The sequence below is a fragment of the Lampetra fluviatilis genome, chromosome 22 (genome assembly GCF_964198595.1).
Source record: "Lampetra fluviatilis chromosome 22, kcLamFluv1.1, whole genome shotgun sequence".
In the NCBI taxonomy this organism is placed as follows: Eukaryota; Metazoa; Chordata; class Hyperoartia; order Petromyzontiformes; family Petromyzontidae; genus Lampetra; species Lampetra fluviatilis.
This window is the reverse complement of record NC_136296.1, coordinates 13,655,714-13,683,118: the sequence shown is the minus strand read 5'-3', so window position 1 is coordinate 13,683,118 and position 27,405 is coordinate 13,655,714. Positions and strand designations below refer to the sequence as shown.

Here is a 27,405-nt window from a genome sequence, read left to right as displayed (position 1 = left end):
GAGGTGCGTGGTGTCTGTATGTATGTGTAGTGGTGATACGTGCTGGCAGGGGGGATCGTGAGGCAGCGCGTGGTGGGTGGTTACATCACGGTCCGCAAGCGGGTGCTCACATCGCGGTCCACATAGGCTCCGCCCCCTCGGGAGCGGAGGGCTATGTAAGGCGATGTGCGCAGGCACTCGGGGAGTTGGTAACCGGTGAATACAGAAGAGGGAGGAAGAGATAGGCCCTGGGACCCCTAGCCCCGCTGCCCTTGTAAGGGCCGGGGCTCTGAGAGGCTCAGAGGCGAGGCCTTGGGATTCACGGTCCGACGCCCTTGTAAGGGCTCGGGCTGTGTAACTCAGTGGTCGAGACCCGTGGCCTGACAAGGCGGGTCTGATAGCTCCCCGTGGGGAGAGCGTAGCCGGAGAGCCTGAGGTGAGGCAGAGATAGGTACGCGTACCCCACGGGGGAGACGGAGTGCGTGGCCGAGTCAGGCACGTGTGACATAGGTGTTATCTCGGTTGGGACTGTTACATGTGCAACCGTTGTGAATAAACAGTGCTGCCCCGTCAACTCGTCTCCCGCCATTATTGAAGATACTACATATGCACCGCACGTAGCTAACCATGCAATCGAAGGTGCGGGGGAAAGACAACAAACTAAAGGCAGAAAGTAGTTCTAAAGAAATTAGTTTTCAATCTAGATGTGATGAGGTGAGTGACATGTGTGGTGAGGTCAGTGGGATGAGTGGGGTGGTGAGTGGCGTGGTGAGTGGGGTGGTGAGTGGCGTGGTGAGTGGTGTGGTGAGTGGGGCGTGTGGCGAGGTGAGTGGGGTGTGTGGCGTGGTGAGTGGGGCATGTGGCGTGGTGAGTGGGGTGAGTGCGTGGTGAGTGGGGTGTGTGGCGTGGTGAGTGGCGAGTGTAGCGTGGTGAGTGGTGAGTGGGGCGTGTGGTGTGGTGAGTGGGGTGTGTGGCGTGGTGAGTGGGGCGTGTGGCGTGGTGAATGGGGTGTGTGGCGTGGTGAGTGTGGTGTGGTACGTGGTGAGTGGGATGAGTGGTGAAGTGAGTGGTGTGCTATCCACGTAGGTGGGCGTAGCGCCGGCGGAGGGTGGCGTGGGCCTGGACGTGGGCGACCCACTGGCGCTGGTTCACACGGAGAACGTGGGCGCCCTAGCACAGCTCACCAACGCCGTGGCCTCCGTGCTCAACCAACCCAGCAGCCAGGAGGAGGGGGAGACCCCCCCGCAGAATGCAAAGGTGGGATGGGCACGGATGGGAACACGAGTGGGAACGGGAACGGGAGCAGGGAGAGACACAATGCCGAGCAGGCGCACACGCCGGTTGGTTCTGTCTGCATCCTGACGTTTGCTATTTCTTCCATTCTGTGTGATAACTGATGCATCGCTGCTTGCTGCGTCCTGTGTGCTGCCTGCTGTGTGTTCGTCCGTTGTTCACCGTGCACCGTGCGTGCGCCGTGCGTGCTGGGGGCTGCAGCTGAGGGAGAAGATGATCGTGGCGCTGGGCGAGATGCCGGTCCGCGGGGTGCAGGGTGCTCAGCAGCTCTCGGAAGCTTTGAGCCAGATCACCGCCCGACCCAACGAGCTCAGCCACCGAGCGCGGGTACCAGCGGCACGGCCGCAACTTGCACCGATACCGCAACCCTCGACCGTGACCGCGAGCGCCGCCGCTGCCACGTCACCACCGGCGCGCGTCCGTGTCGTGCGCGTGTCCCCGACAGCTGCGAGCCAGCGCTACGCTGTCCACGCTGAGCGCGTCCCTCCAGGGCGCGGCCGTCCGGGACGGGGAGGAGCGGGAGCGGGAGCAGGGCGCCGCCGGCATGGAGCAGGGCGCCCGGTGCCTCGTAGCCGTGGCGAGCAACATCCTCCAGGTCACCGGGGAGACGGCTCACGGCCGAGGAGAAGACCGCGACGCGGGCCAGGTAGCGGCGCATCTGTGCGCGCGCGTGGCCCTCGCCCCACCCCCTTGTGCGCCGTGCCAGCCCTCGGGGGCACTTGCCCCAACAACCTGCGTGGGCTCCACGGGATTCTTTGTCTTGTGTATGCGTGTGGCTCAGCGGTAGAAGGTGACATCTCGGTTGTTGAGGATTGACTCGGCCAATCGGCCAACTCGGGCCAATTTGTGGGGAAGTCGACAACAGCTCACCTGTGAATGGATTCACCCCCCACCAAAGGAATGTGGAATTTCCTTGACTGGCTCAGGGTAGCAAATCACTTTGACTCGTGTGTGTGTGGGTGCGTACGTGTGCGTTCACTCGCGCGTGTGTGCACGTGTACTCGTGCGTGTGGGAGCGGTAGTGCAGCGGATAGTGCGCTGCTCTACAAACACGGCGATCCAGGTTCGATTCCCGCTCAAGGTCAACACAAGTGACGATTATCTGAACCGGTCCTGGGCCTTCCCGAATTAGACTCAGCCTCAAATGAGTACCTGGTGCAGTGTATAAACATCGCCACTGAGGAGACAAAGGCAGCTGTGCATCGTGCTGGCTACCCACCCCCTCACGTGCCATTCCGGCCTTCATAGGTGCTCGTTAACAGCACTTGCTCCTCCAGTCTGTTAAGGCTATACATGGAACTTTGTCTTTGTGCGTGACTCAAGGTGTCGAGGCAGGCTCTGGAGGCCCTGGACACTCTGCAGGGTGTGCTGCTCTCAAAGCGGGTCCCAGGGGAGGGCACGATGCTCGTATCCACGCCGGCTCTGACCCTCGCGATGGACCGGTGCGTACCGACCATGCACACCACGCGACCACGCACACCGCCCGAACCACGCAATGCAATCCAAAGCCTGTCCACGTTCGCATTAGACTCGTATATCCGTGTCTGTTAACTCATCAGCACAATAGTCACCCTATATATGTTGAATGTTCCTCTAACTTGATTTTGTAATTGTACGATGATCAGTCTAAAATAATCTACTGGAGCCGACTCGCGCTACAGGAACTATATCTCATTTAACACTGATTTATGCTGATGCAATATTCTCGATTTTTAATGTGACACAGTTTTTTTTGTACTGATTTCTATTTGCTTCGATGGTGGTTGACGTGGTTGTTGTAGTTATTGTGGTTGCTTGTGGTTGTGGTGGTTGTTGTGGTTGTCGTGGTTGTCGTGGTTGTTGTGGTTGACAGCCGTTCTGGAGACTCGATGTCCGGCTTCGCCATTGGAGGATCCCAGAGCTCGGAGGCGGCCTTCACCCTGCCCAGCACGCTGCCTCTCCCCTCTGCAGAGCCTGTCGATATCCAGGTGGCCCTCACCTCACCCTCGCTGATCAAAACTCAACAAGGGCAGCCTCACTGAGCGATATGGCTCTCTTTCAGAAGTGATCCGGCGACAAATGATAACTCGACCAGGTGACTTGTCGTGTGGACATTTACGGCGGCCAAGTGCTCTAAACGCGTGTTGATTCTAAATATGGAGGGAACAACCGGAGGACCTATAGAAAAAACCAGACGACAACGCGGAGAACACGCAAGCTCCATAGATGCCGCAGGCGTCAGGGTCGGGATCCAACCCACGACCTCCAGCATATCGGGCGAGGTCGTGAACATCTCGCCAAAGCGGTGCCCCACTCTCACCTCACTCGACTCGACTGTTGCGCTGTTTCTTTGTACGCTGACCACCAAACGCTCACGTATCCATGAACCGGTCCTGGGCCTCCCCTAGGTCGACTCAGCCTCAAATGAGTACCTGGTGCAATGTGTAAACATCGCCACTAGGGAGACAAAGGCGGCCGGGCGTGGTGTTGGCTACCCACCCCCTCGTGTGCCGTGCCGGCCTTTATAGGTGCTCGCTAACACCACTTGCCCCTACAGTCTGCTAAGGCTACACGGGTTTTTTGTATTTGTATCTGTATGTGCGTTTGTGTGCATGCGTGTGTGCGTGCGTGTGTGCGTGTGTTCGTGCGTGCGTGTGCGTGCGTGTGTATGTGTGCGAGTAGATGGTGAGCTTCGTGTCGAACCCGTTTGCCTGGTCGGCGGAGGGAGCGGAGGTGAGCGGCCCGGTCAGCAGCCTCTCCCTTCTCTCCGCCGTGGACCGCGCTCCGATCCCCGTGCACAACCTGAGCCAGCCCATCGAGGTGAGGGCTCCACACAGCAGGGGGGAGGTGCCAGTGGCCAATCCGAAGCATGGGCCGTGGATATTCCCCGGAGAAAACGGGTTGAATATTTTTTTATTGACGTGAGGACCAATTTAAAACGTTTAAAATATCACGACTGACGTCCCACCTCTTGGAAAGTTTCACGAGCGGCCTCTGGGAGATGCCGTGTGAGCCCTGGGTTCGCGACAATGTCACGGGATATTCAAAGTCCGCTGGGAAGCGGTAATACGCTTTAGTTAATGCACACCCCGGTATTAACTGGGGCGGCCCGCCGGAACGGCTGGGCTATTGCTCGGCCGCGTCACGGCCCACGACGCCCCGAGGTGACGCGTGCGGTCGCGCACGCGTCACCCCGGCGCTCGTGTTGTTCAAACCCCGTGCCATCGTCCGCCTCGCCCTCGCGCCGTTGCAGATAATGCTGCCGCAGGCCGCTCCCTCGGAGCCGAGCCGTGCGCTGGTGCCGGGAGACGGGCGGCTCACCCTGCTGCAGGTGAACGTGACGCGGGACGACCTCACGCTGGTGGTCACCGTGGAGACGGGCGGGCAGGCGATGCGCCTCGCGCTCTTCCTGTCGCAGGGAGAGGAACCGACAGAGCGGCGGCACAACCTGAGCGTGTCGGTGGACACGCGCGGTGAGGCACGGCGGGGTAACGCGACAACAACAACCGCCATTCGCCACTAAGTGGCGGTGACGTCACCACGACGCTTGTGCCAGGCCATGTGCACCTTGAGGCCACGTGAAGTGTCGAACGCCCGCTGGCAGGAGTAACACGCACGCGTGCACACACGCGCATGCACACACGCGCATGCACACACGCGCATGCACACACGCGTGCACACACGCACGCGTGAGGCGCAGGATCACGCGCCGGCACCCCCCTCCCCGCTGTCGCCGTGCAGGCACCGAGTACACGTGGCTCGTGGAGCCCGAGGAGCTGCCGGGCGCCGGAACTTACTACGTGGGCGTGCAGGCAGAGCACGTGCAGGCAGAGCACGTGCAGGCAGAGCACGGCGCCGATGGCACAGGTGGGGGACCCGCTCGGCAACGTGCGGAGGATGCCGTGGTTTGGGGGTGCGGGTTGGATGGGGTTTGTCTGACGCGGCGGCTGCTGCTGTTGTGGTTTTTTGCAGGAAACGCGTCGTTCTGGGTGGGAACGTTCGCCACTCGCTGTCTCTACTGGCACGAGACGCAGCGACGCTGGGCAGGGGATGGGTGCAGAGTGGGTGCTTCCCACGCCACGCTGCGTCACAGCACGGACCACTTCATCACCCCACACCATACCAGAGCGCATCGCATCTCACCAGATAACACCGCGCCTCGCTTACCCCCAGCACGGCACAATACACCGCAACCGCACCGCGTGACCCGCTGTGTGTGTGTCAGGTGGGCCCCCTCACCACCGCGACGCTCACCCACTGCCTGTGCTCTCACCTGACGTCGTTCGGCGCGGGCTTCCTGGTGATGCCCAATGTGGTGGATGTGTCGCGCACGGCCGAGCTCTTCGCCACCGTGTCGGAGAACCCAGTGGTGGTGAGCGTCGTGGCCGCCGTGCTGCTCCTCTACCTCCCCATCGTGGTGTGGGCACGGCGCAAAGACCGCCAGGACCTCGCCAAGGTGCATGCGCGGCGCGAGCACGTGCACACGTCCGCAATAGTATCGGCGTGCGGATACGTGCAGATACGTGCAGATACGTGCAGCCTCTCGGAGCGTTTGTTGATGCGCAGGCGGCGGCGCAGGCGGCATCCCTCGCCGGAGAGTGACGCTCCCCCTGGCTGTCGGTCGCAGGTGAAGGTGACCGTCCTGGCCGATAACGACCCCCAGGCCCGGCAGCGCTACCTCGTCACGGTGTACACGGGCCACCGGCGCGGGGCCTGCACGACCGCCAAGGTGCGGGGGCCGGGGGTGGCGCGGCGGGGCGGTGGCGCGGTCGCGTCGGTAGAGGCGGGCGCACGTGCGCAGGCGGAGGGGAAGAGCGAGGTGTCGAACCCGGGCGTGGGCAGGTGACGCTGACGCTGTACGGCGCCGACGCGGAGAGCGAGCCGCACCTGCTGGCGGACGAGCGCAAGCCGTTGCTGGAGCGCGGCGGCGTCGACTCGTTCCTGCTCACGACGCTGGCGCCGCTCGGGGAGCTGCAGGCCGTGCGCTTGTGGCACGACAACTCGGGGAAAGACCCGTCCTGGTACCGCACCGCGCACCGCACGTAATACACACGGAGCGCCACGCCACGCGCACCACGCAGCGCCCCACGCACGTCTCGTGTTCTGTACACACGCGTGTCACGCCGCGTGTCGTGTCGCGTGTCGTGCCGCGTGTCACGCCGCGTGTCGTGTCGCGTGTCGTGCCGCGTGTCACGCCGCGTGTCGTACAGGTACGTGAGTCGCGTGGTCGTGCAGGACCTGGAGCAGGAAGAGCGATTCCACTTCCTGTGCGACGCATGGCTCGCACTCGACGTGGGGGAGGGGTCGCTCGACCGCGTCTTCCCAGCGGCGAGCACCACGGATCTCAAGCAGTTCCGGTGACGCGCACACTCACGCACACGTTACACAAGTGCGCGTACGCACACAGACAAGCACGTACATGCAGCATGCATGTACGCACACACGCACAAGCATACACGCACAAGCATACACACACGCATACTTACACACACATGTGCGTGCAACACGTGTGTATGCGTACCCGTGGTGTGGCCAACGCGGTGCATGTACACATGGCACGTGTGTGCACGTGGGCACGCAGTTCGAGGAGCGCACACCTCATGCTCACCGCCCAACGGCTCCCCACTCACCCTCACCACTCTGCACACTCACCCCTCGCTGACCATTCCAAGCACATGCTAGTCGCCATTCACCCTCATCCCTCACATCTCATCATCACCTCTGCATGTATATTTGACACGCAGCTGCATTTGTCACGTGTCCCTGTTCACACACCAGTGCAGGAATCACCCTAAATCTATTTTGCTGTTCTATAACTTTACTGTGCACGGCCGTAAAATAATTGATTTATTTAAAGTCACATCGATTGATGTTTGTGTACTGCTTGAGATTGTTTGCGTAATACGGTGGTGTCTGCCCCGATTTGTATTCGGTTGTTTTTGCTCCGATTTATATTTGCTTCATCGCTGCACATTATTCAATGTTATTGCTTTCGTCAACGTTGGTGACCAAAGTTGGTGACCTTGCCTGGTGAGGTCTCGCCCGCCGGTGACACCAATTAACCGTGCAATTCCCCGGCCCTGGCATCGCCTCCCCAGGAACCTCTTCTACCAGAAGACCACACGAGACTTCCGCGACGGACACCTCTGGTTCTCCGTGCTGAGCCGCCCACCCCGCAGCCCTTTCACCTGCGTGCAGCGCGTCTCCTGCTGCCTGTCCTTGTTGCTGTGCACCATGCTTACCAGCATCATGTTCTGGGGCGTCCCCACGGGCCCGCCAAATGCCAAACTCGATCTTGGTGAGCAGCCGCCTCACCGTTCCTCTCCCCCCGCCTCACTCCCACAGGGCCCCGTGTCTACAGCTGCGTGGATCTGCGTGGATGAGGAGAGGTGGCGCGGTGGTGGTCGGCCACGCACCGTGTGACGAACCCGGTGACCCGAGTTCCATTCCCGCTCACGGCCACCAATAGGTCCTGGGCCTCACCTAGGTCGACTCAACCTCAAATGAGTACCTGGTGCGATGTAAAACATCGCCGCTCAGGAGATGAAGGTGCCAGGCGTGGTTCTGGCCACCATTACCCTCGTGTGCCGTGCCGGCTTTCATAGATGCTCGCTAACAGCACTTGCCCCAACAGCCTGTTAAGGCTATATGGGAGATCTTTGGGTTTTTCTGCCTGGGGAGAGGTGGCAGAGTGGTCAGCACGCTGTGGTACAAATTCAGTGACGTGAGTTCAAGTTTCAGCCGCGGCTAACATCAGTGGCAAGCGATATCCGAACCGGTCCCGCACATGCCGTAGGTCGACTCGTCCTTGAAAGAGGACCTGGCGTGGTGTCAACACCAGCGCTGGGGAGACAGAAGTAGCCAGCTCAATGGGTACTCGCTGGCAGCGTTCGGCCCAACAGCGTATTGTAGGCTAAGCAAGGGATTTTTGTATTTGGTGATGATGAAAATGGTCATGATGGTTGTGATGTTATTATGGGGGTGGTGGTGGTGATGATGGTAGTAATGGTGATGATGGTAGTAATGGTGATGTAGATGGTAATAGTGGTGTTGGTGGTGATGTCGGCGATGTCGTCACAGGTGGGATTGAGATCACGTGGACAGAAGTGATGATCGGCATCGAGAGCTCCATCCTTATGTTCCCTATCAACCTCCTCATCGTGCAGTTCTTCCGCAACGTGCGCCCCAAACCCAACCGCCTGTCTCCAAGGCAACCGGCCCGATCCGCCCTCCCCGCCAAACCCGAGCCTCCTATCAACAAACCCGCGAGCGTTCAGGTGAGAGGAGAGCCCCATAACCAGAGCCGGACTCGGGGTCCGTGGCAGCGTGGCCTGCATGCTGCCGCGTGCTCTTCCGTGCCTCCCCTCCCCCCTCCGCGTCGCGAGCAGGAGCTGCGCAGGCTGGCACGCCGTGTGCTGCGGGCGCTGTGGCCCCGAGACGCCCCGAGGGTGGCGGCCGCCGTGGCGGACGAGTCGGACGCGTGCCGCCTCACGGGGCTCGAGATGAGGACGCTGGCGGCGCCGGAGCGGCGCGTGGCGCCGCTCGGCCGGGGACGGGGCGCGCGCGAGCGGCGCGGAGAAGAGCGCGGGGGGCCGCCCTGCGGCGCGGACGGGGAAGTGTCTCGGCTGCTGGCGCTGGTGTCGGACGCGGCACGGGCGCCGGCCTCTGCCAACGGCGACTTCTATGGCCCGGAGCGCAGGCACCTGGACTCGGTGTGCCTCGCCCTGGAGAAGCTGCCGCCCCCAGGTGTGAGAGCTGCACCCGCCCGGGGTCTCCACCGTCTCTCCCGGCGGATCCCCACCGCCGCAGGGCGATCGCAAACTCCTCCCAACTGAGGGCGAAAGCGTCAGCTCCCTCCGACTGTTTGTAACACGGGGGCATGATAACTTCTGAAGATCAAAGGTGAAGATCCTCGTGCAGGATTGTGTTGCTATTCAGAACTCGCCCTACTGAGAAGGGAGAGGCAGTGGCAGGACCATGAAGGGTCTGCAAGATGAGATGTTTGTGTCATTGTGTATGTGAGTCGTCGTGTAGGCGAGTCATCGTGTAAGTGTGTCTCGTGTAGTGTAGTGGTTAGCGCGCTGCGCTACGAACCTGGCGACTCAAATTCGATTCCCGCTCACGGCTAACACCAGTGATTATTATCTAAACCGTTCCAGGACCTCCCCTAGGTCGACTCAGCCTCAAATAAGTACAGTTGCCTCGCGTTTTATGCGCGTTTATGTAACGCGATTTAGAAATAGCGCGTTAGATTAGTTTACACTTATTTTTGTTATGCATGCACGGTTATTGAAATAACGTGTTCCAGCGCGTTGGCCACGGTGTACGGAACGCACTGCGAGACTGCCAGTACGCTCACCAGCTTCAAAACCAGGCTACAGTCTACATTATAGACTGCCAGTACACTCACCAGCTTCAAAACCAGGCTACAGTCTACATTAGTGGTTTTTTTATTCACTTTATTTTGTATTCTTATTTTTCTTCTATTTACGTGACTTTACCAAAAGAACCAAAGAATATGAATTCCTGCAGTCACGAAAGTTTTAAGTCAAAATTAATCTCAATGTGTTAAAAAAAAATTTAAACTTTATTTTCCTTTATTTAAATAGGCTATCTTTATACATGTATGGTAGTATTGTAAATATGTTACTGTAACCAGTGAAATATGTAGACGCAAGAATGAGGTTCGATAGCGTGATCTCCCTCACCCCAACCATTTACTTTATTGATTATGGGATTTAGAGTTACACGCTGTTTTTTTAAGAATACACCCCCCCCCCCCATGTAAAACGAGAGGGAGCTGTACCTGGTGGGATGTGTGAACATCGCCACGAAGGAGACAAGAGTGACAGAGCGTGGTGCTGGCACCCACCCCTTCGTGTGCCGTGCCGGTCTTCATAGGTGCTCGCGAACAGCACTTGCCCCAACAGTCTGGTAAGGTTATACGGGGGATCTTTGTCTTGTCAGGCGAGGGTGCGGGCGCCGACTCGGCGGAGCTGTGCGTGCATCTGCAGCGCGTGCTGCACGGCCTGGACGCCGGTCGCTACGGCGACGTGATGCGGGAGGTGGACGTCCTGGCCGGGCAGCTCGGTCGCTACGACAACGCCCTGCGCGAGGTGGACGTGCTGCCCGGGCGCTTCTATTACCGTGGCGACGCAATGCGGGAGGTGGACGTGCTGCCCGGGCGCCCCGGGCCCACCGCCCCTTCTGCGGCCTCCGGGACCTCGTGAGCACCGCGTCCGGCCCTCTCTGGAAGCGCATATATTTCGTTCCATTTTTGTCAATTTCCTCCCAATTTATTTCATGCCAATCGTGCATCAAGAATCCTTTCGGATCTCACGCAGAGCGGTGCAGCCCTCCGTGTTGAAGACCGGCCCGTGGAAGAGGATAACACCGAGCTACCTCTAAGAAGTGACCTCTGGTCCACACACAGTAGGGGGGAAGCTCTTTCCACTCGCTCTGCATATGAGATTGTTGTCTATCACGTGACGGTCAACATATTTTAGCTGCAGTTTAGCCATGTTAAGTGCAAATGCAAATTTAACGTGGATTTTTTTTGTGCATTCACCGAACTTGAAAAGCCAGTTGAATCACAGGCAGCTGAAACTTGGAACTCAGGAGTTCAGTGGTGCCGGCTCAGCGCTCTGACCTGCTCATGTCACCCAGCATTAATGCCAACACTGCGTTGGCATTAACGCTGGGTGACATGAGCAGCCACACAACATCGACCCTGGTTGCCAGCCCATGCGGGTAGCAAGGTCACACAGGACATGGTGTCACGTCGTAACCAAAGAGCGACAACTCTCAACGCCGAAGACCCTCGGACCTTCAGCTGCGTATATATGAATATGCGTGAACATTCGCATCTATGTTGCGTGAATTCATGTGTGTGTAGGCTGGTCAAAGTGCACATAGCCTGGCTAAGCTCTGTGGTGACATCACTGCCATTTTATGAGTTGTGTATATTGAATGAACATGCGTATTGTGTATTTTCTGAATACGCGCGTGTGCGTCTGTGTGTGTACCCCTCTGTGGAGAGCTGTGGCACACTGATCAGGGTGCTGCGCTGCGAACCCAGCAACCCGAGTTCGATTCCCGCTCATGACCAACAACAGTAATGATTATCCGAACCGATCTCGGGCCTCCCCTAGGTCGACACCACCTCAAATGAGTGCTGGCCACCCACCCCCTTGTGTGCCATGTTGGCCTTCATAGGTGCTCGCTAACAGCATTTGCCCCAACAGTCTAAGGCTACACGGGGGATGTTTGTCTTTGTGCGCGTCTGTGAAGGATGTTGCCTCACGCTGGCACGCCTCCCAGGCGAGGCGGGCTGCCCTGGTGGTGCGTCTACGTGGGCTGGGCCTTGGTGGTGGCCACCAGCGGCGTGTCGGCCTTCTTCACCATGCTCTACGGCCTGCAGTATGGCCGCAAGCGTTCGCTCGAGTGGCTCCTCACCACCAGCATCTCCATCTTCCAAAGTATCTTCATCACTCAGCCGCTCAAGGTGCAGCGCGGGCGACATGACTTACAATTTTTATCCGGTGGAATTCGGATCCCGATTTCAAATCAAGATCCAGGTGTCACCCTGGCCAAAGCCGCTCATGTCACCACCGCACCTCCTCGTCAGCGCATTCTACCCTCTGCCACATCTCATAGCTGCTGCTGCTGCAGGGTAGAGAGGCGGCGAACTCCTAGATCTGCTCTCAGTCTCCCACCACCCGCTGCGAGGTCCTGGCCCTTGGTCGCTGGACCCGTGGAAACCGCTTCAATGCCCGTTTCGGCAACGGGCCCTCACCCATCCTGCACGCGTCCCATCCAGCGCAACCATTTTTGTCAAATCATATCTAAAATACTCACCTGCCATGTTTTCTTATAGACTTCTGCATTGCTTCTCTTGTCTTGCCACTAAATTTCCAGCATCTGTCTCTCAAATGCCGACACCTTCTGTTTAAGCTGCAGTCAGGGTCCAAGTGCTGTGATCTGCACAGTAAAGCAGCTCCTCAAACGCCCTCTCCTCCTAGCACTGGGACTCGTTTCACTTCTCCCACACCGTGTCTGTGAGTCGGGTTCACGAGGGGGCTGAGCCTCCAGCAGGCGAGCTCGGCTCCTCTGACGTGATGGGGCTGCGATCCACTCCTGAACGCAGTCCCCTCAAACTTCCACAATCAACTGTCCATGTGCGCCCGCACCCTATGGCTCGCACACAGGTGCTGGGCTTCGCCGTCTTCTTTGCTCTGGTCCTGAAGAAGGGCGACGAGGTGGAGGATGGCGAAGAGCAGATTGAGGACGCCATCGCCGGTCAGTCGCGGTGCCGTGCGTGCACGTGTGTGTGTGTGTGTGAGGGTATGTGTGCGAGTGTGTGTGTGTGTTCAGTGTCCGGCAAAACAATCCCCTAACTCCTTGTCGAGCCGGATGGGCAACACTGTCATGGGCAGTGCTGTGGGGGGCGGGCCAATTCCCATTGGCCTTTCCCCTCATGGCGTTTGTGACCACCACAGCGGCCAAAAGGGGGCTCTGGACGGGTGCGAGGGGCTGGTAACCCCTTCAATTAATTACCCCTAAACCACGATGGAAATGTTTAATTAATAAGCTTGTGCCGGAGGCCCTGGGGGGACAGGCGTCTATGATGCCTCCTGGCCAAACCCCATTTGGCAGAGCCAGGAGACTGAATCCTTATCCTCGGGGCTCCTCCAGAAACAATAAAAAAACACTACGTGTGGCCACGTAGAATGTTCGAATGCTCACTGCGGAGGAGAGGCTGCCACTCCTCTGTCGGGAGGTGGACCGGTACCGCCTGGATCTCTGGTATTCAGGAGGTCCAGTGGACCGGCTCTCGCTCCTGCCACCATGAGGGGTGGACAGTCCTCTTCTCGGGGCAGGAGACTGCCAAACAACAGGGTGTGGCTCTTCTTCTGAACAAAAGAATGAAGGGGGCGTGGGAGCGTGGCGGTGAGGTGTGGGAAGCTGTAAGCCCCAGGCTACTTTGGTCTCGCCTTCCCATCAACCAGAGGCAAGGAGTGGTGGTCGAAGTTACTTATGCCCCCACTGAAGACGAACATCCGTGGAGGGATACAGGTGTAGTGAGTCCAACTGAGTCGCAGATGTTGTCTTGGGAGCAGCACTATTTATTCAATAACTCAACATAACATAACACAACTTACACTTGGGTGTTGAATGCTCATCTAGCCACGCTACGCTATCCCGGCCCGGACCACAAGCTGGGTCCCGGACCGCGTGGCTAGAGGCTTCTTTTACCCGACGTGGATCTTCATCACCAGCAACACGAAGAACCCCGAGCCCCTCACGGGGCCCCCGTGAAATCGGCCTGGGCTGGGGCTGGCTCCGCCCCTCGCCCTGCCCACCTCCTAGATCTCTCGAGCTCTTTCCCGAAGGCTCCCCAAGAGCTCTTTTATACCACGTGACCGCCCAGCGGCCCCCGTCCACAATATCATCCCGTCACGTGTCGGCAAGTCAACCAGCGTATCATGCCACAACGCTGGCTGACACTTCCTCTCGCTCCCTCACCGGGAGCCCGCACCGCACACTGTACGTGGTGCCTCCGCGCTGACCATCGCTCACCCAAGCCCCGCTAGGGCTGGTACTATGCCCAGTAAGCGGGCTACACATAATGCCAAGACATTATCCACCCGGCACCACACAGTGATAATCACAGTCACTACACAGCCAAGGCCGATGAGTGAGATGCCTGTCACAGGTGCTAGCTAAAGTGGCCCCTCGGGATAGAGTCATCTTGTTGGGTGACTTCAATGCCCAAGTTGGTCATGATGCTGGCACCTGTTCTGGAGTGATTGGAAGGCATGGGCCAGATCAGTTCAATAACAACGGCAGGAGGCTGCTAGATTTTTGTGCAGCCTATGGGCTTGTAATTACCAACACGCTGTTCTGGTATCGGCGCATCTACACAACATCATAAATGCATGCCGGGTCCAAGCAAGAACATCTGCTGGACTACATAGTGACGGAACAGCTGATGTGGGCCCATGTCCTTGACACCAGGACCTACCGTGGAGCTGATCTGCCCATTGACCATCGACTTGCCATCCGTAAGATGCGCCTGCTATTCTTCCACTCCGGTGGTGGGTGTACACCCAGGACCCCATTCAAACCCTTAGTGGCATGGTCTCAGCTAGCTGATGAAAGTTGCAAGCGAGAATTTAATCATTGCTTGCGGCTGAAGTTGGCATCGTCCCCCACTTCTCCTGATGTCGAGGGGAAATGGGCGAGGTTTAGGACTGTGGCTCATGCAGCTGCAATGGCTGCTTTGGGTACACGGTTCAGACCTCCCTAGAGACCCTGGCTGACAGAGGGAGGTGTTCAAGCTGGCTGAGAAAAAGCGACAGGGCCACTCTCATCGGCTACAGCATCCCACGTCGGAGAATGAGGAGGCTTACCGCAGCCTTCGCTCGGAGGTTCGGAGAGCCGTGAAGCGCTGCAAGGATGGGTGGTGGTCGTGGGTTGCTGAGGAGATGGCCTCAATGGCCCGCGATCACAAATCGCTCTTTAATTCCATCAAAAAAGTAACCTGCAGCGCCACACCTATTACCATCATTAGAGGAAAGAACGGTGATCAAATCTCCGACCCCTAGAAACAGGTTTGCAGATTTGCTGAGCATTTCTGTGAAGTCCTGGGGGAGGGGAAATCCCTCGACATAGAAAACATCGTAGGTGGCTGAGGTGCCATCTGTTGAGGAAGTTCTAAAGGTGATCCAGAGTCTGAGACCAGGAAAGGCACCGGGCAGAGATGATCTCCCAAGCGAAATGTTGAGGGAGGGTGGCGTTTGTGCACAGAGTGCCCTACATGACATCATAACAACAGTCTGGATCACTAGACGGGTACCACGGGATTGGAAGGATGCCCTTGTGGTCCTCCTCTTTAAGAAGGGGGACCGCACACACTGTAACAACTACAGGGGCATCTCACTCCTGAGTGTGCCAGGAAAGGTCCTGGCAAGGATTATTCAACATCGCCTTGCCAGTCACGCTGAGGAGAGGCTTGCGGAGCCTCAATGTGGTTTCAGGAAAGGACGGTCCTGCACAGATGCCATATTTTCTGTCCGTTTGCTACAGCAGAGGTGTAGGGAATTCCAACAAAACCTACATCTCTGCTTTATTGACCTGGTCAAGGCCTATGGTACCATCAGTAGGCCTCAGCTCTGGGTTGTTCTTCGTGCTTTCGGAGTCCCTGACCTTCTGCTCATGATCATTAAGGACCTTCATGATGGTGAGCGGGCCTGAGTAAAACTACATGGCCGGGAGTCGGAGTCATTCCCTGTTCACCTTGGGGTGCGACAGGGATGTCCTCTGGCTCCCACATTATTTAACATCTATTTTGACCACGTAGTTTGTGAAACCTTCAATAGCTGTACCGGGGGAATTTCCATTTGGTACAGATATAATGGGAGGCTGATCGATGCTCGGGTGCGATCAAGGGATGGCTCCCTATTGGTCAACCACGTTATGTATGCCGATGATTTGGTAATAGCTGCTCATTCAGAGGAGGAGTTGGAGATGCTGCTGCTGAGACTGGAGCATGCCACTAAGAGGTGGGGCCTTACCATCAGCCCCACCAAAACTAAGCACCTGTCTGGGTATTTTGTACCATCGGACACTCCACCCCCACAACTCCCAATCGGTGATGGGGCAGTAGTGGAGAGAGTGGAGAGTTTCCCATACCTGGGCAGTGTGCTTATGACCGGCTCCAGTTTAACAGCAGAGGTCTCACTCCGAATCAGTTGAGCGGCAATATCTTTTCATCGGTTGCGTAACGCTGTGTGGAAGCTACCTGGTCTGTCGCTCCGCACGAAGCTTCAGGTCTTCTCGGCCACAGTCATTCCCTCCCTTCTCTACGCTTGCGAAACGTGGACCCCCCTAATGGAGCATCTTCGCCGGTTGGAAACATTTAGGCTGGCCTGCCTACGATCCATCCTGGGTTTAACCAGGCTGGATTGTGTGAGGAGCTCACAAATCCTTGAAAGATCTGGTCAAATTCCCATCGGTGAGCTCCTCCGGCAGGCAAGGCTGCGTTGGCTGGGTTATATAGCCCGCATGCCCAGCCACCGTATGCCTAAACAGCTTTTGTTCGGCCGGATCGAGGGGGCTAAACGGGCGCGGCACGGGCTAGAGAAGAGATGGAGTGATGTGGTACAGGAGGACGTGGAGCTGAGTGGACTTGCCGATGACTGGTATCAGCGGTGTCAAGATCGGCCTCAGTGGACGAGGCTCGTGAAGGACGCTACTGGGCAGTTGGAGGCAGTCGCCCTCCAACAACAACGGAGGGCGGAGGAGTGGCGCTCACAACAACGAGCGGAGCGACGGGTGGCTAAAGCACAGCAAGTTGGTACAGTCGGGGGCACAGGTGGTGCATCAGCCGGTCACCTTGGTCATCTCGGTCAGTCGACCCGTGGCACCTGCTGGGTCTGCCCCGTGACCTCCTGCCAGCGGGCGTTCGACACTTCACGTGGCCTCAAGGTGCACTTGGCCTGGCACAAGCGTCGTCGTGGTGACGTCACTGCCACTTAGTGGCGAATGGCGGTTGTTGTTGTTGTTGTATGAGTGTGCGTGTGAAATTGTAGTTTACGAGTGTGTGTAGTTGTGTATACTGTATACGCAGCACTTGCCCCCAGTCTGTTGAGGCTGTATGGAGGATATTAGTCTTTGTACTCGCGTGTGGAGGTGTTCCCGGCTGTATGGGGGGGGTCTTTACCTGTGGGGGGGTCTTTACCTGTGGGGGGGTCTTTACCTGTGGGGGGGTCTTTACCTGTGGGTGCATCTGCCTAGGGGCGTTGTTTGTGTTGTGAGTGTGTGTTGTTAGTGCCCGTTGTTAGTGTGTGTTATCGTTGTTAGTGTGTGTTATCGTTGTTAGTGTGTGTTATCGTTGTTAGTGTGTGTTATCGTTGTTATCGTTGTTTGTTATCGGAGCGTAAATTGTTGTTTAACGAGTTTCTTGGCGGTTTGTTGCGCGTTTTGTTCGTTTTCGCGCGCGTGCGATTCAACGTGCGTCTGTGTACAGTGTTTGTATTACTTGTGTTCTTTGTCCTCGTGTGTGTGTGTATCTGTGTGCGTGTGTGTTTGTCTTTGTGCATGATTATGCGTGCATTGTGTTAATGTGCAGCCTTGTGTGTGTGTATCTGTGTGGGTGTGTGTTTGTCTTTGTGCATGATTATGCGTGCATTGTGTTAATGTGCAGCCTCGTGTGGCTTGCTGCGCAGTGTTTAGTCGCCTGGTGCACGGGGGGGGGGGGCTTGAATAGCGGCGCAGGCGCTCACTGCGAAGCGCCCTCCCCCTGGGTGGTTTGTGCCACCAAACACTCCGCTCCCTCAAGTTCGCATTGGCGATGGGGAAGTTGTGGAGAGAGTGGAGAGTTTCCCCCCATACCTGGGCAGTGCGCTCATGACCAAGCCCAGTTTGACACCAGAGGTCTCACTCCGAATAAGTCGGGCGGCAATATCTTTTCATCGGTTGCGTGACGCTATGTGGAAGCTACCTGGTCTGTCGCTCCACACGAAGCTTCGGGTCTTCTCGGCCACAGTCATTCCCTCCCTTCTCTACGCTTGCGAAACGTGGACCCCTCTAATGGGACATCTGCGCTGGTTAGAAACATTCAGGCAGGCTGCTTTGGCTGGGTCATGTAGCCCGCATGCCCTGCCGCCGCATACCCAAGCAACTTCTGTTTGGCCAGATAGAGGGGGCTAAACAGGCATGACACGAACAACTATCGTGACTGCAGGAATTCATGTTCTTGGTTCTTTTGGTCAAGTCACGTAAATAGAAAAAAAGGGGAAAAAAAGGAAAAAGATAAAATAAAAAGCGATCTTCATCAGACGGATGAAGATCGCTTGTGTTGTGATCAAAACGTCGTGGGTTTTTTGCTTTTATTACTTTCAATTTATTATTTTATTTTATTATTTTAAATTCATCTTATAATTGTTTTATTTTCATTTTTTTTATTCTATTTACGTGACTTTACCGAAAGAACCAATAATAGGCATGACACGGGCTGGGGAAGAGATGGACAGATGCGCTACGGGAGGTTATAGAGCTGAGTGGAATTGCCGAAGACTGGTACCAGTCATATCAAGATCGACCTCTGTGGAGGAGGTTCGTGAAGGACGCTACCGGACAGTTGGAGGCAATCGCCCTCTAACATCAACGGAGGGCAGAGGCTTGACACTCACAACAGCGAGCAGAGTGCCGGGGGGATAAAATGTAGCAAGTTGGCACAGTAGGGGGCACAGCTGGTGCATCTTCCAGTCAGTCAGTCAACCCATGGCACCTGGGTCTATCCCGTGACCTGTCAGGGAGGCTTCAACACTTCACGTGCCCTTAAAGTGCACCTGGACTGGCACCAGCACTGTGTTGACGTCACCGCCACTTAGTGGTGAATGGCGGGTGTTGTGTGGGGGAGTGGCAGTGCAATGGTAAGTGCACCCCACGACGAACCCGGCTACATGAGTTCGATTCCTGCTTATGACCTACATCGGTGACATCTTAACTGGTCCCGCCCCTCCCCTCGGTCGAGCCAGCCGGGCGTGGTGCCGGCCCCCGCCGTGTGTGCTGTGTCGGCCTTGATAGTCCGTCAAGGCTACAGGGGATGTGTGTGTGTGTCCATGTCACTACAGACCAGCGGAGCCGAGCGTTGGAGCCGGGTGCCCAGAAGACAGAGCGGAGCCGCGTGGTTTACACTCCTCCATCGAGCACACGCATGGAGCAGCTCAAGAGGCAACACGAAAAGGAGCAGCGCATGTATGGCCTACTCCGGGAAATCCTGGGTTAGCTCTCCCACTCGCCTACTCGCACCCTCCCTCTCACAGGCACTTCCTCGCACTCCTCTCTCTACCGGGAGAGACCCTAGCAGAGTTATTTTGTGTGCGTCCTTACGTTAACGCCCTGCCGTTCGGTGGGGCTGGGAATGCTGAGCAAGCCACGTGTCGGCTGGGATCTGTTTGCATTACTCCTGCGCCAGTCGCTATGCCAATCTCCATGCTAGTTTCTTTCCCAATTGCCATCTTTATGCTTTGCAATCGCTGTGCCAATTACTGTGTTAATTGCTTTGTTGATTCTTGTGCCATGCACCAATTACTCTGCCAACCTCTGAAAATTGCTATGTCGATCTCCGTGCCAATTGTCACACCAATCTGCGTTGTGATCGCCGTGCCTGCAGTGTACATGTGCTTTCTCTGGATGCTGCTGCTCGTGGCGTACGGCCAGCGTGACCCCCACGCCTACCACCTGAACCGCGCGCTTAGCGCCAGCCTCGTTGGGGAGCTGGGCAAGGGCCCCGTCAGCCTCCGGGACGTGTTCTCCTGGGCCAACGCGACGCTGCTGCCCTCGCTGTTCGCGGAGCACCCAGGTGAGCGCGGGCACCCTGGTGCTCATGCGACGTCACTGTGGCCAAAGCCGTTGATGCCACCACCGCACCACCTCGCTACGGACGTGTTCTCCCCTCCACCAGATCCTGCTGCTGTTGGGCAGCGGACATGCGGCGACCTGCAAGATCTGCCCCGATAGTCTCATCCCACCATCTGGCCTTAGGTGTTCACCGAGGTCGCCGGTTTTATGAAGACCGGTCTGATGCCCGTCTCGGCAATCGACCTTCCCCCATCATGCACACGTGGCTCCACACGGCACAGTTGTGTTTGACTGATCATACATACGACACTCACCTGCCATGTTGTCCATGTAGCGCTACGCACACCACATGGACGTCGTGCGGTCAGTTGGCGCCCGCGACTCGTGCACGTTCTTCTTTGGCAAATGTCAGTGCCCATGTAATCCGTCAGCAGGCGCCTTCTCCCCTGGTACTTACTGTCGCACTGCAGACAATTCTAAGTATTTCAGGCACTTTACCACGGTCCTGGGACAGCTATATTTGAGCTCATTCAGGATCCGTGCACGACGAAATGTGCCCGCAGTTGCGCAGTGCCAAATGCTCATCGCACTCGGCCAATAGTGACATTGATATTGTTTTGACTTCCTGTTTGCTGACCTGAAGATGCTCAACGCAGCTTCAAGTGAAACCTGCATCTAATTGCTCAACTTGTGAGGATTGCTCTTCCACTGCAGGTGTGATCTTAAAGGATAATAATTGGCACATTAAATGTGTGTACACTTCGTAATTGTGGCCGAGAGTTTCACAACAAAAACTTGGCCAGACCATTACGTGGCCCAACCTTAACACCAACAATGGTTCGTGATGCTGGCTGCGTTCAACAACAGTTCTACTGAATCCGAAATCAGATTTTTTTTTATCTGACACTCATCTTGAGTCCGTTTTAATTCATGACCACACTCGGAGCCTAAATCGGCACTCGCCAATAACCACGGCACCGCGCTAACCGTAGGTGGTGTCGTCCCCGCGGCGTGGGGCACAGGCTTCCTGGTGGGGGGCACGGCGCGCCTCGTGGGGGCCGTGAGGCTGCGCCAGCTGCGTGTGGCGCCCGGGCGCTGCCGCGTGGCGCCGCCGCTCTCCAGCGTCAGTCCCCCGTGCCGCGCGCTCTACTCCTGGGAGGACGAGGACACGCAGCACTACCACGGGGCGCAGTGGGCCAAGCAGCCGCAGCTCAATGCCACGGTGGCACCCGCTCACCCGACTCTACCCTCCTGCTCCAAATCCTCATGCCCCACCTCCTCCCCATCTTCCCCTTTCCCCCCCCCCCCTCTTCTTCCAGTGGGATAATAGACACGCACTCTCTGTGGTCACAGACAGCTCGATTAACATCCACCACAGCAGTGGTCCGTGTGTGTGTGTCTGGTACGTAATGGTGTGTGATTTGTGGAGTGGTAGTGTCGCTGTTAGTGCACTCCCCTATGAACCAGCGACCCGAGTTAAATTCCTGCTAACGGCCAACACCACTGACGATTATCACGGGTATTGGGCCTCCCCTAGGTTTACTCAGACTCAAATGAGTACCTGGTGAAATGTGTAAAAACATCGTCACTGGGGAGACAAAGGCGGCCAGGCGTGGTGCTGGCCACCCACCCCCTCCCTCCCTCGTGTACCGTGCCAGCCTTTATAGGTGCTCACTAACAGAATTTGCCCCAAGAGTCTGTTCAGGCTATACGGGGGATCTTTGTCTTTGGTGTGTATAGTGTGGTGTATATGATGTGTGGTATGTGTATGATGTGTGGTGTTGTGTGTGTGGTGTGTGTCTGATGTGTGGTGTTGTGTATGTGGCGTGTGTCTGATGTGCGGTGTTGTGTGTGTGGTGTGTGTGACGTGGTGTGGTGCTGTGTGTGTGGTGTGTGTCTGATGTGTGGTGTTGTGTGTGTGGTGTGTGTCTGATGTGTGATGTTGTGTGTGTGGTGTGTGTGTGGTGTGTGTGACGTGGTGTGGTGTTATGTGTGTGGTGTGTGTCTGATGTGTGGTGTTGTGTGTGTGGTGTGTGTGTGGTGTGTGTGACGTGTTGTGGTGTTGTGTGTGTGGTGTGTGTCTGATGTGTGGTGTTGTGTATGTGGTGTGTGTGACGTGGTGTGGTGTTGTGTGTGTCGTGTGTGTCTGATGTGTGGTGTTGTGTGTGTGGTGTGTGTCTGATGTGTGGTGTTGTGTATGTGGCGTGTGTCTGATGTGCGGTGTTGTGTGTGTGGTGTGTGTGACGTGGTGTGGTGCTGTGTGTGTGGTGTGTGTCTGATGTGTGATGTTGTGTGTGTGGTGTGTGTGACGTGGTGTGGTGTTGTGTGTGTGGTGTGTGTCTGATGTGTGGTGTTGTGTGTGTGGTGTGTGTCTGATGTGTGGTGTTGTGTATGTGGTGTGTGTCTGATGTGTGGTGTTGTGTGTGTGGTGTGTGTCTGATGTGCGGTGTTGTGTGTGTGGTGTGTGTGACGTGGTGTGGTACCCTCAGGGTGATGACGCCGGTGAGCTCTTGGCCGGTGTGTGGCGCTACCGCAGCCAGGCCAAGTCGAGGTCATTCCCGTTGTGGGGCCGCCTGGCGTTCTACCGCGGCGGAGGTTACGTGGCTGAGCTGGGCACGGATCGTGGCCACGCTCAACGGTGCTGCCTCTAGCACCGCACTCAGCACCACACTCACCCCAACCCTCAACACCACTCGGCACTGCACCAAACACCACACATAGCATCGCACTAATCCCAACCCTCAGCACCACATTCAGCACCGCACACTAATCCCAACCTTCAGCACAGAACTCGGCACCACACTGGGCACTGCATGTGACGCATCAGGTGTGCCGTGCATGAGTTCTGACACGTGCTGTGTGTGTGTCTGCGCGTGCTGAATCTCTCCGCGTGCTGCACTCAGGCTGCTGCAGCTGCTGTTCGACAGCAGCTGGCTGGACACGCGCACCAGGGCCGTGCTGCTGGAGCTCACCGTCTACAACGCCAATGTCAACCTCTTCACCACCGCCGCCGTCGTCATGGAAACCAACGGCCTGGGTGAGTAGAGAGCGCCAGAACAGCCGTCATTCTCGCTTCGCTGCTGGACGAAGCCTCTAGCCTGAGGCCAGTCGAGCATGGGACCGATGAGTGTTCATACACGTGTCTGCATCATCATGCAATGCAGTAATCGTCATTTCATAGTCATCGGCCGTGGTCAATCCACTGCTGGCTGAAGGCCTCCGATGGCTCATGATGACTGTGTTGCATCATCCAGCTATGTGTATCCCATGTGCACTCCGTGCCACGTGTGTTCCGTACAGTTTTTACTCTGTGTCGCGTGTACTGTGCACACTGTGTATCACGTGCACTCCACAGCACGTGCACTCCATGCCACGTGTATTCCACGCCACGTGTACTCCACGCCACGTGCTATGTTGTCACAGGAGGTTTCCTGCCCTGGGTGGAGCTGCACAGCCTGCGCCTGTATCAGTACACGGGGTCTCTGCACATCTTCGTGATGATGGCTGAGATCATCTATTACCTCTTCATCATCTACTACATGGTGGTGCAGGTGCGTGGCAGATGCCCATCGACATAAAAGCAAACGGTCCCTCGAGCGCGAAGAGCCGGGTGGCTGTGTGGTGACTCGCTAGGCCCGGTTCACTCCGCAGCTACTGGGCGACATCGGCAGCAATAGCAGCAGCAGCAGCAGCTTCTCTGTGAACGTCTCTCACCGGAGCGAGTGATCGCGCAGCTGGTTGCTCCCCTGGAGACGGATTCCACCGTCACGCATCGATCGGCTCGGATATTCGTAACGACGCATTTCATCGCTTTCACATTCGTGAAACTAAGATCGGTTGTCACGATCTTGAACGTTGACCGTTGGAGTAAACTGGGGAGAGGAGGCCACTGCGTGCTTGGCAGAGTTATTGTGATAGAGATCAGCGATACATAAAATGTAAAACACAGCAATGGATGAGACAACTTTTACAGCTATTCACCAGTAACCAATGCAGAAGCAACGGCACCGACGGAGCGAGCCACCAGCGCAAATTCGCTTCTGAACCGGAAATCGTGTTGCTCAACCAATAGCTCAGATATGGACAAAGCCGCTGCGGGAGGTAACGTGGACAACACTCAGGTGCGGCGGACCGTGGGGACACGCGCCGGCCCAGGTGGGGGCGTCCATCAGAAGGTGGCCCGTGTACCTCCCCGTGTACCTCCCCGTGTACCTCCCGTGTACCTCCCGTGTACCTCCCTGGCCGCAGGTCAAGACGGTGCGCAGGCTGGGTTGGCGCTACCTGCGCTGCCGCTGGAGTCTGCTGGAGGTGGCCATCATCGTGCTGAGCTGGGCCGGCCTGGCGCTCTTCACCAAGCGCCTGCTGCTGGGGCAGCGCGACGTCGCCCTGCACCTGAAAAACCCCAACAGGTGGGCACGGGTGGACGCACACACACACACGTGTACACACACACACACACACGTGTACACACACACACACACGTGTACACACACACACGTGTACACACACACGTGTACACACACACACACGTGTACACACACAAGCGTGTAAACACACAACACAGGCGTGAGCAGCTCACAATACAAATGTTGGAGTTCAAATTCTGATTGCGGATTGATGCAGCCCATCATCCTTCTACAGTCAATAAAAGGGGTACCACTTTGTGGGAAGTCAATAGTCGTCCTATAGATAGACTCACTCCCTCTACATACGCACATACATATGAGCGTGTGTGTAAGTATATATGGATAAACACACGCAAACGCGCACTTCCACATGTACACCCAAGTAGATGCACACACTCCCGTACTGACGACACCCACATATGCACGCACACAAGCACATGTACACATGAACGCACACGTACGCAAGCAGCGACGCACATCCAAGCTACACTGGAGCCTGCGTAGCTCGGGGTCAGGGTTCATTGATGCCGATGCTGCTTCGGCGTTCTCTCCCAGGTTCGTGAGCTTCTATGAGACGGCGCTGGCCGACTCGGCACTGGGCTACGTGCTGGCGCTGCTGGTGCTGCTGGGCACTGTGAAGCTGTGGCGGCTGCTGCGCCTTAATCCCAAGATGTGCCTGCTGACGGGCGCACTGGCACGCGCCGGGCGCGACATGGCGAGCTTCCTCACCGTGCTGCTCGTAGTGCTGGGGGCGTATGCGCTGTCGGTAAGCACAACGGCGAAGATCCCCCGTATAGCCTTTAACACTGTCATCTATTAAGGCCGGCAGAGCACACGAGGGGGTGGGTGGTCAGCACTGTGCCTGGCCGCCTTTGTCGACCGAGGGCAGGCCCAAGACCATTTCAGATTGCAGCCACTCTCATTGGTTGTGAGCAAGAATCACACTCCATTATGAGGCCTCCTTTGCCAGTAGCGAGATATAGAAATAGGTTTTTACCCTTTCATCTGGCACCAACACTGACACCATTATACAAGGGATCATGTTTGTTTGCATTTTGACTGCTTGTGTTGTGGTTATTGCTAACATGATCCCTTTGTATAAAGGTGTCAGTTTTGGTGCCAGATAAAAGGGTAAAAACCTATTACTAGTCACACTCCACTTACTGGTTTCGAAGCACAACTCGCTCACCACTGCGATCCACAGGCATGCACAAATTCTCACACATACACTCACACATACACATACACATGCACATTCACACATACACATTCACATACACATGCACATTCACACATACACATTCACATACACATGCACATTCACACATACACATGTACACTCACACATATACATTCACATACACATGCACATGCACACATACACATGTACATTCACACATGTACATGCACATTCACACAAACATGCACATACACATGTACACTCACACATACACATACACATGTACACTCACACATACACATGCACACTCACACACATGTACATACACATGCACACTCACACATACACAGGCTGTGGGAGACGAGCGTGACGGTTCGTGCTCCGCTGCCACCCACGTGTTGTGCGCAGTGCCACGTGATGTTCGGCCGGTGCCTGGAGAACTACAAAAGCGTGTGGGATTCACTCCAGACGCTTGTCAGCCTCCAGCTGGGGGCATTCAACTACCGGGAGGTGAGTCACCCTGTGAGGTGAGCCACCCTGTGAGTCACCCTGTGAGGTGAGTCACCCCGTGAGGTGAGTCACCCTGTGAGGTGAGTCACCCTGTGAGTCACCCTGTGAGGTTAGTCACCCTGAGGTGAGTCACCCTGTGAGTCACCCTGTGAGGTGAGTCACCCTGAGGTGAGTCACCCTGTGAGTTACCCTGTGAGGTGAGTCACCCTGTGAGGTGAGTCACCCTGTGAGGTGAGTCACCCTGTGAGTCACCCTGTGAGGTGAGTCACCCTGTCCACCCTCTGGAGCTCACCAGTCAGGGTTTCTTGTTCAGCTGACACAGCCACTACTCTTGCTCAGTGGTGGTCGTGGTGATCAGCTTGACACGGTCACTGAAGCACACGGCGAGAAGACCAATGGGCCTGGACGCCGATCGCCGAGTCTCTGTTATTGAGATACGTTTGAGGTTGTCGCCTGCCACGACATGCCAATCAGACGCGTGGACGTGGAGCAAAATCTGCAAAGTGCACAAATGAGCGCAGAGTGGCCCATGATTTTAGTTTACACCGAGAGGAGGAGCACGCGGTTTGGGGATGTGCGCAGGACGCGCTGTGACCAGAATGGACGATGGCCAGTGGGCAACGCTAACAGCAGAGTGCCAGCCAAAGGAGATAATGTAATGCATTCGACATAACGTCTTCCAAGGAAATGGAGCCATGAAGTCGGCTCGCACGCAGCTGCTTGTTAGATTTTTAAGTTGCGGCACTGCGAGAGGTCTTCATCCAGCGGTGGATAGATCATGGATGGTGTTGAGATCATTGCGAGGGAGAGTTGGGACTGACGTGGCGGTGTCTCCGCAGGTGATGGAGGTGAGCCCTGTGCTCGGACCCCTCCTCATTGGCTCCTGCATCATCTTCATGAGCTTCACCCTCCTCAACCTCTTCATCTCCGTCATCCTTGTCGCCTTCGCCGAGGAGCAGCAGTTGCACGAGGTGAGCGTTGGTGTCCCACAAGCCTTGGGACAAACCCGTTCCCTCCCCCTCACCTCCCCAGTTCCTCCCTTGCGTCTCCCCAATTCATCGCTCTTATCTCCCGTTACCCTCCCTCCCCAGTCTCCCACCAGTACCAGCATGATAGCACGTGTGTTCGGAAAGCGGTGGTGTAGTGGTTAGCACACTGCTATGAATCCGGTGACGCGAGTTCGATTGCCAACCACGGCCAACATCAGTGGTGGGTGATATCCGAACTGGATTTGGGCCTCTCCTAGATCGACTCAGCCTTACATTAGTAGCTGCTGCGGTAAGCATCACTGAGACGAGAATGGTGGGCTGGTGTGGTTCTGATCACACCAACCTTTCGTGCACTATTTTCACCCAAATAGTTTCTCGCTAATAACTTGCCCCAACAATATGTTCAGGCTATTTGGGTGATCTTGTATTTGTGAGAACACATGTGTGAGCATGTTGTGTGTTACCATGCTTGTCTGGGTAGTGTTTTTTGTGAGCACACGTGTCCCGCGTGTCTGCCCAGGCCTCGGAGGAGGAGGAGATCGTGTCTCTGCTGCTCGCAAAGATCTACAGCTTCTGCGGCATCCGGAAACCAGCGAGTGCTGCCGCCTGATTCGCTCCCCTGTGCTGACCTACTCTCCCACGTGCACCCCCACTCCCAATAATCCCCCACTCACTCACCACTCACATCCCATATTCACTC

General features: G+C 56.6%; 1 protein-coding gene across 1 annotated transcript in view; it reads left to right on the top strand.

The window, feature by feature from the left end:
- Nucleotides 1-27,326, top strand: part of PKD1L3 (polycystin 1 like 3, transient receptor potential channel interacting) — a 40,475-nt gene extending 13,149 nt beyond the window's left edge. Inside the window, exons 18-47 of the mRNA XM_078866633.1 lie at nucleotides 1,066-1,236; nucleotides 1,474-1,599; nucleotides 1,718-1,918; nucleotides 2,596-2,714; nucleotides 3,125-3,239; nucleotides 3,934-4,071; nucleotides 4,505-4,724; nucleotides 4,993-5,118; nucleotides 5,224-5,312; nucleotides 5,477-5,707; nucleotides 5,879-5,980; nucleotides 6,094-6,272; nucleotides 6,462-6,608; nucleotides 7,350-7,549; nucleotides 8,332-8,528; nucleotides 8,640-8,997; nucleotides 10,219-10,477; nucleotides 11,542-11,755; nucleotides 12,459-12,549; nucleotides 18,891-19,040; nucleotides 19,433-19,621; nucleotides 20,643-20,842; nucleotides 22,110-22,258; nucleotides 22,524-22,657; nucleotides 23,044-23,171; nucleotides 23,869-24,029; nucleotides 24,582-24,792; nucleotides 25,615-25,716; nucleotides 26,556-26,687; nucleotides 27,226-27,326. Coding sequence (XP_078722759.1) covers nucleotides 1,066-1,236; nucleotides 1,474-1,599; nucleotides 1,718-1,918; nucleotides 2,596-2,714; nucleotides 3,125-3,239; nucleotides 3,934-4,071; nucleotides 4,505-4,724; nucleotides 4,993-5,118; nucleotides 5,224-5,312; nucleotides 5,477-5,707; nucleotides 5,879-5,980; nucleotides 6,094-6,272; nucleotides 6,462-6,608; nucleotides 7,350-7,549; nucleotides 8,332-8,528; nucleotides 8,640-8,997; nucleotides 10,219-10,477; nucleotides 11,542-11,755; nucleotides 12,459-12,549; nucleotides 18,891-19,040; nucleotides 19,433-19,621; nucleotides 20,643-20,842; nucleotides 22,110-22,258; nucleotides 22,524-22,657; nucleotides 23,044-23,171; nucleotides 23,869-24,029; nucleotides 24,582-24,792; nucleotides 25,615-25,716; nucleotides 26,556-26,687; nucleotides 27,226-27,315 — 4,929 coding nt within the window. The 3' untranslated portion in view covers nucleotides 27,316-27,326. The remainder of the gene's footprint in view (nucleotides 1-1,065; nucleotides 1,237-1,473; nucleotides 1,600-1,717; nucleotides 1,919-2,595; nucleotides 2,715-3,124; nucleotides 3,240-3,933; nucleotides 4,072-4,504; nucleotides 4,725-4,992; nucleotides 5,119-5,223; nucleotides 5,313-5,476; nucleotides 5,708-5,878; nucleotides 5,981-6,093; nucleotides 6,273-6,461; nucleotides 6,609-7,349; nucleotides 7,550-8,331; nucleotides 8,529-8,639; nucleotides 8,998-10,218; nucleotides 10,478-11,541; nucleotides 11,756-12,458; nucleotides 12,550-18,890; nucleotides 19,041-19,432; nucleotides 19,622-20,642; nucleotides 20,843-22,109; nucleotides 22,259-22,523; nucleotides 22,658-23,043; nucleotides 23,172-23,868; nucleotides 24,030-24,581; nucleotides 24,793-25,614; nucleotides 25,717-26,555; nucleotides 26,688-27,225) is intronic.
- The last annotated feature ends 79 nt before the right edge of the window (nucleotides 27,327-27,405 follow it).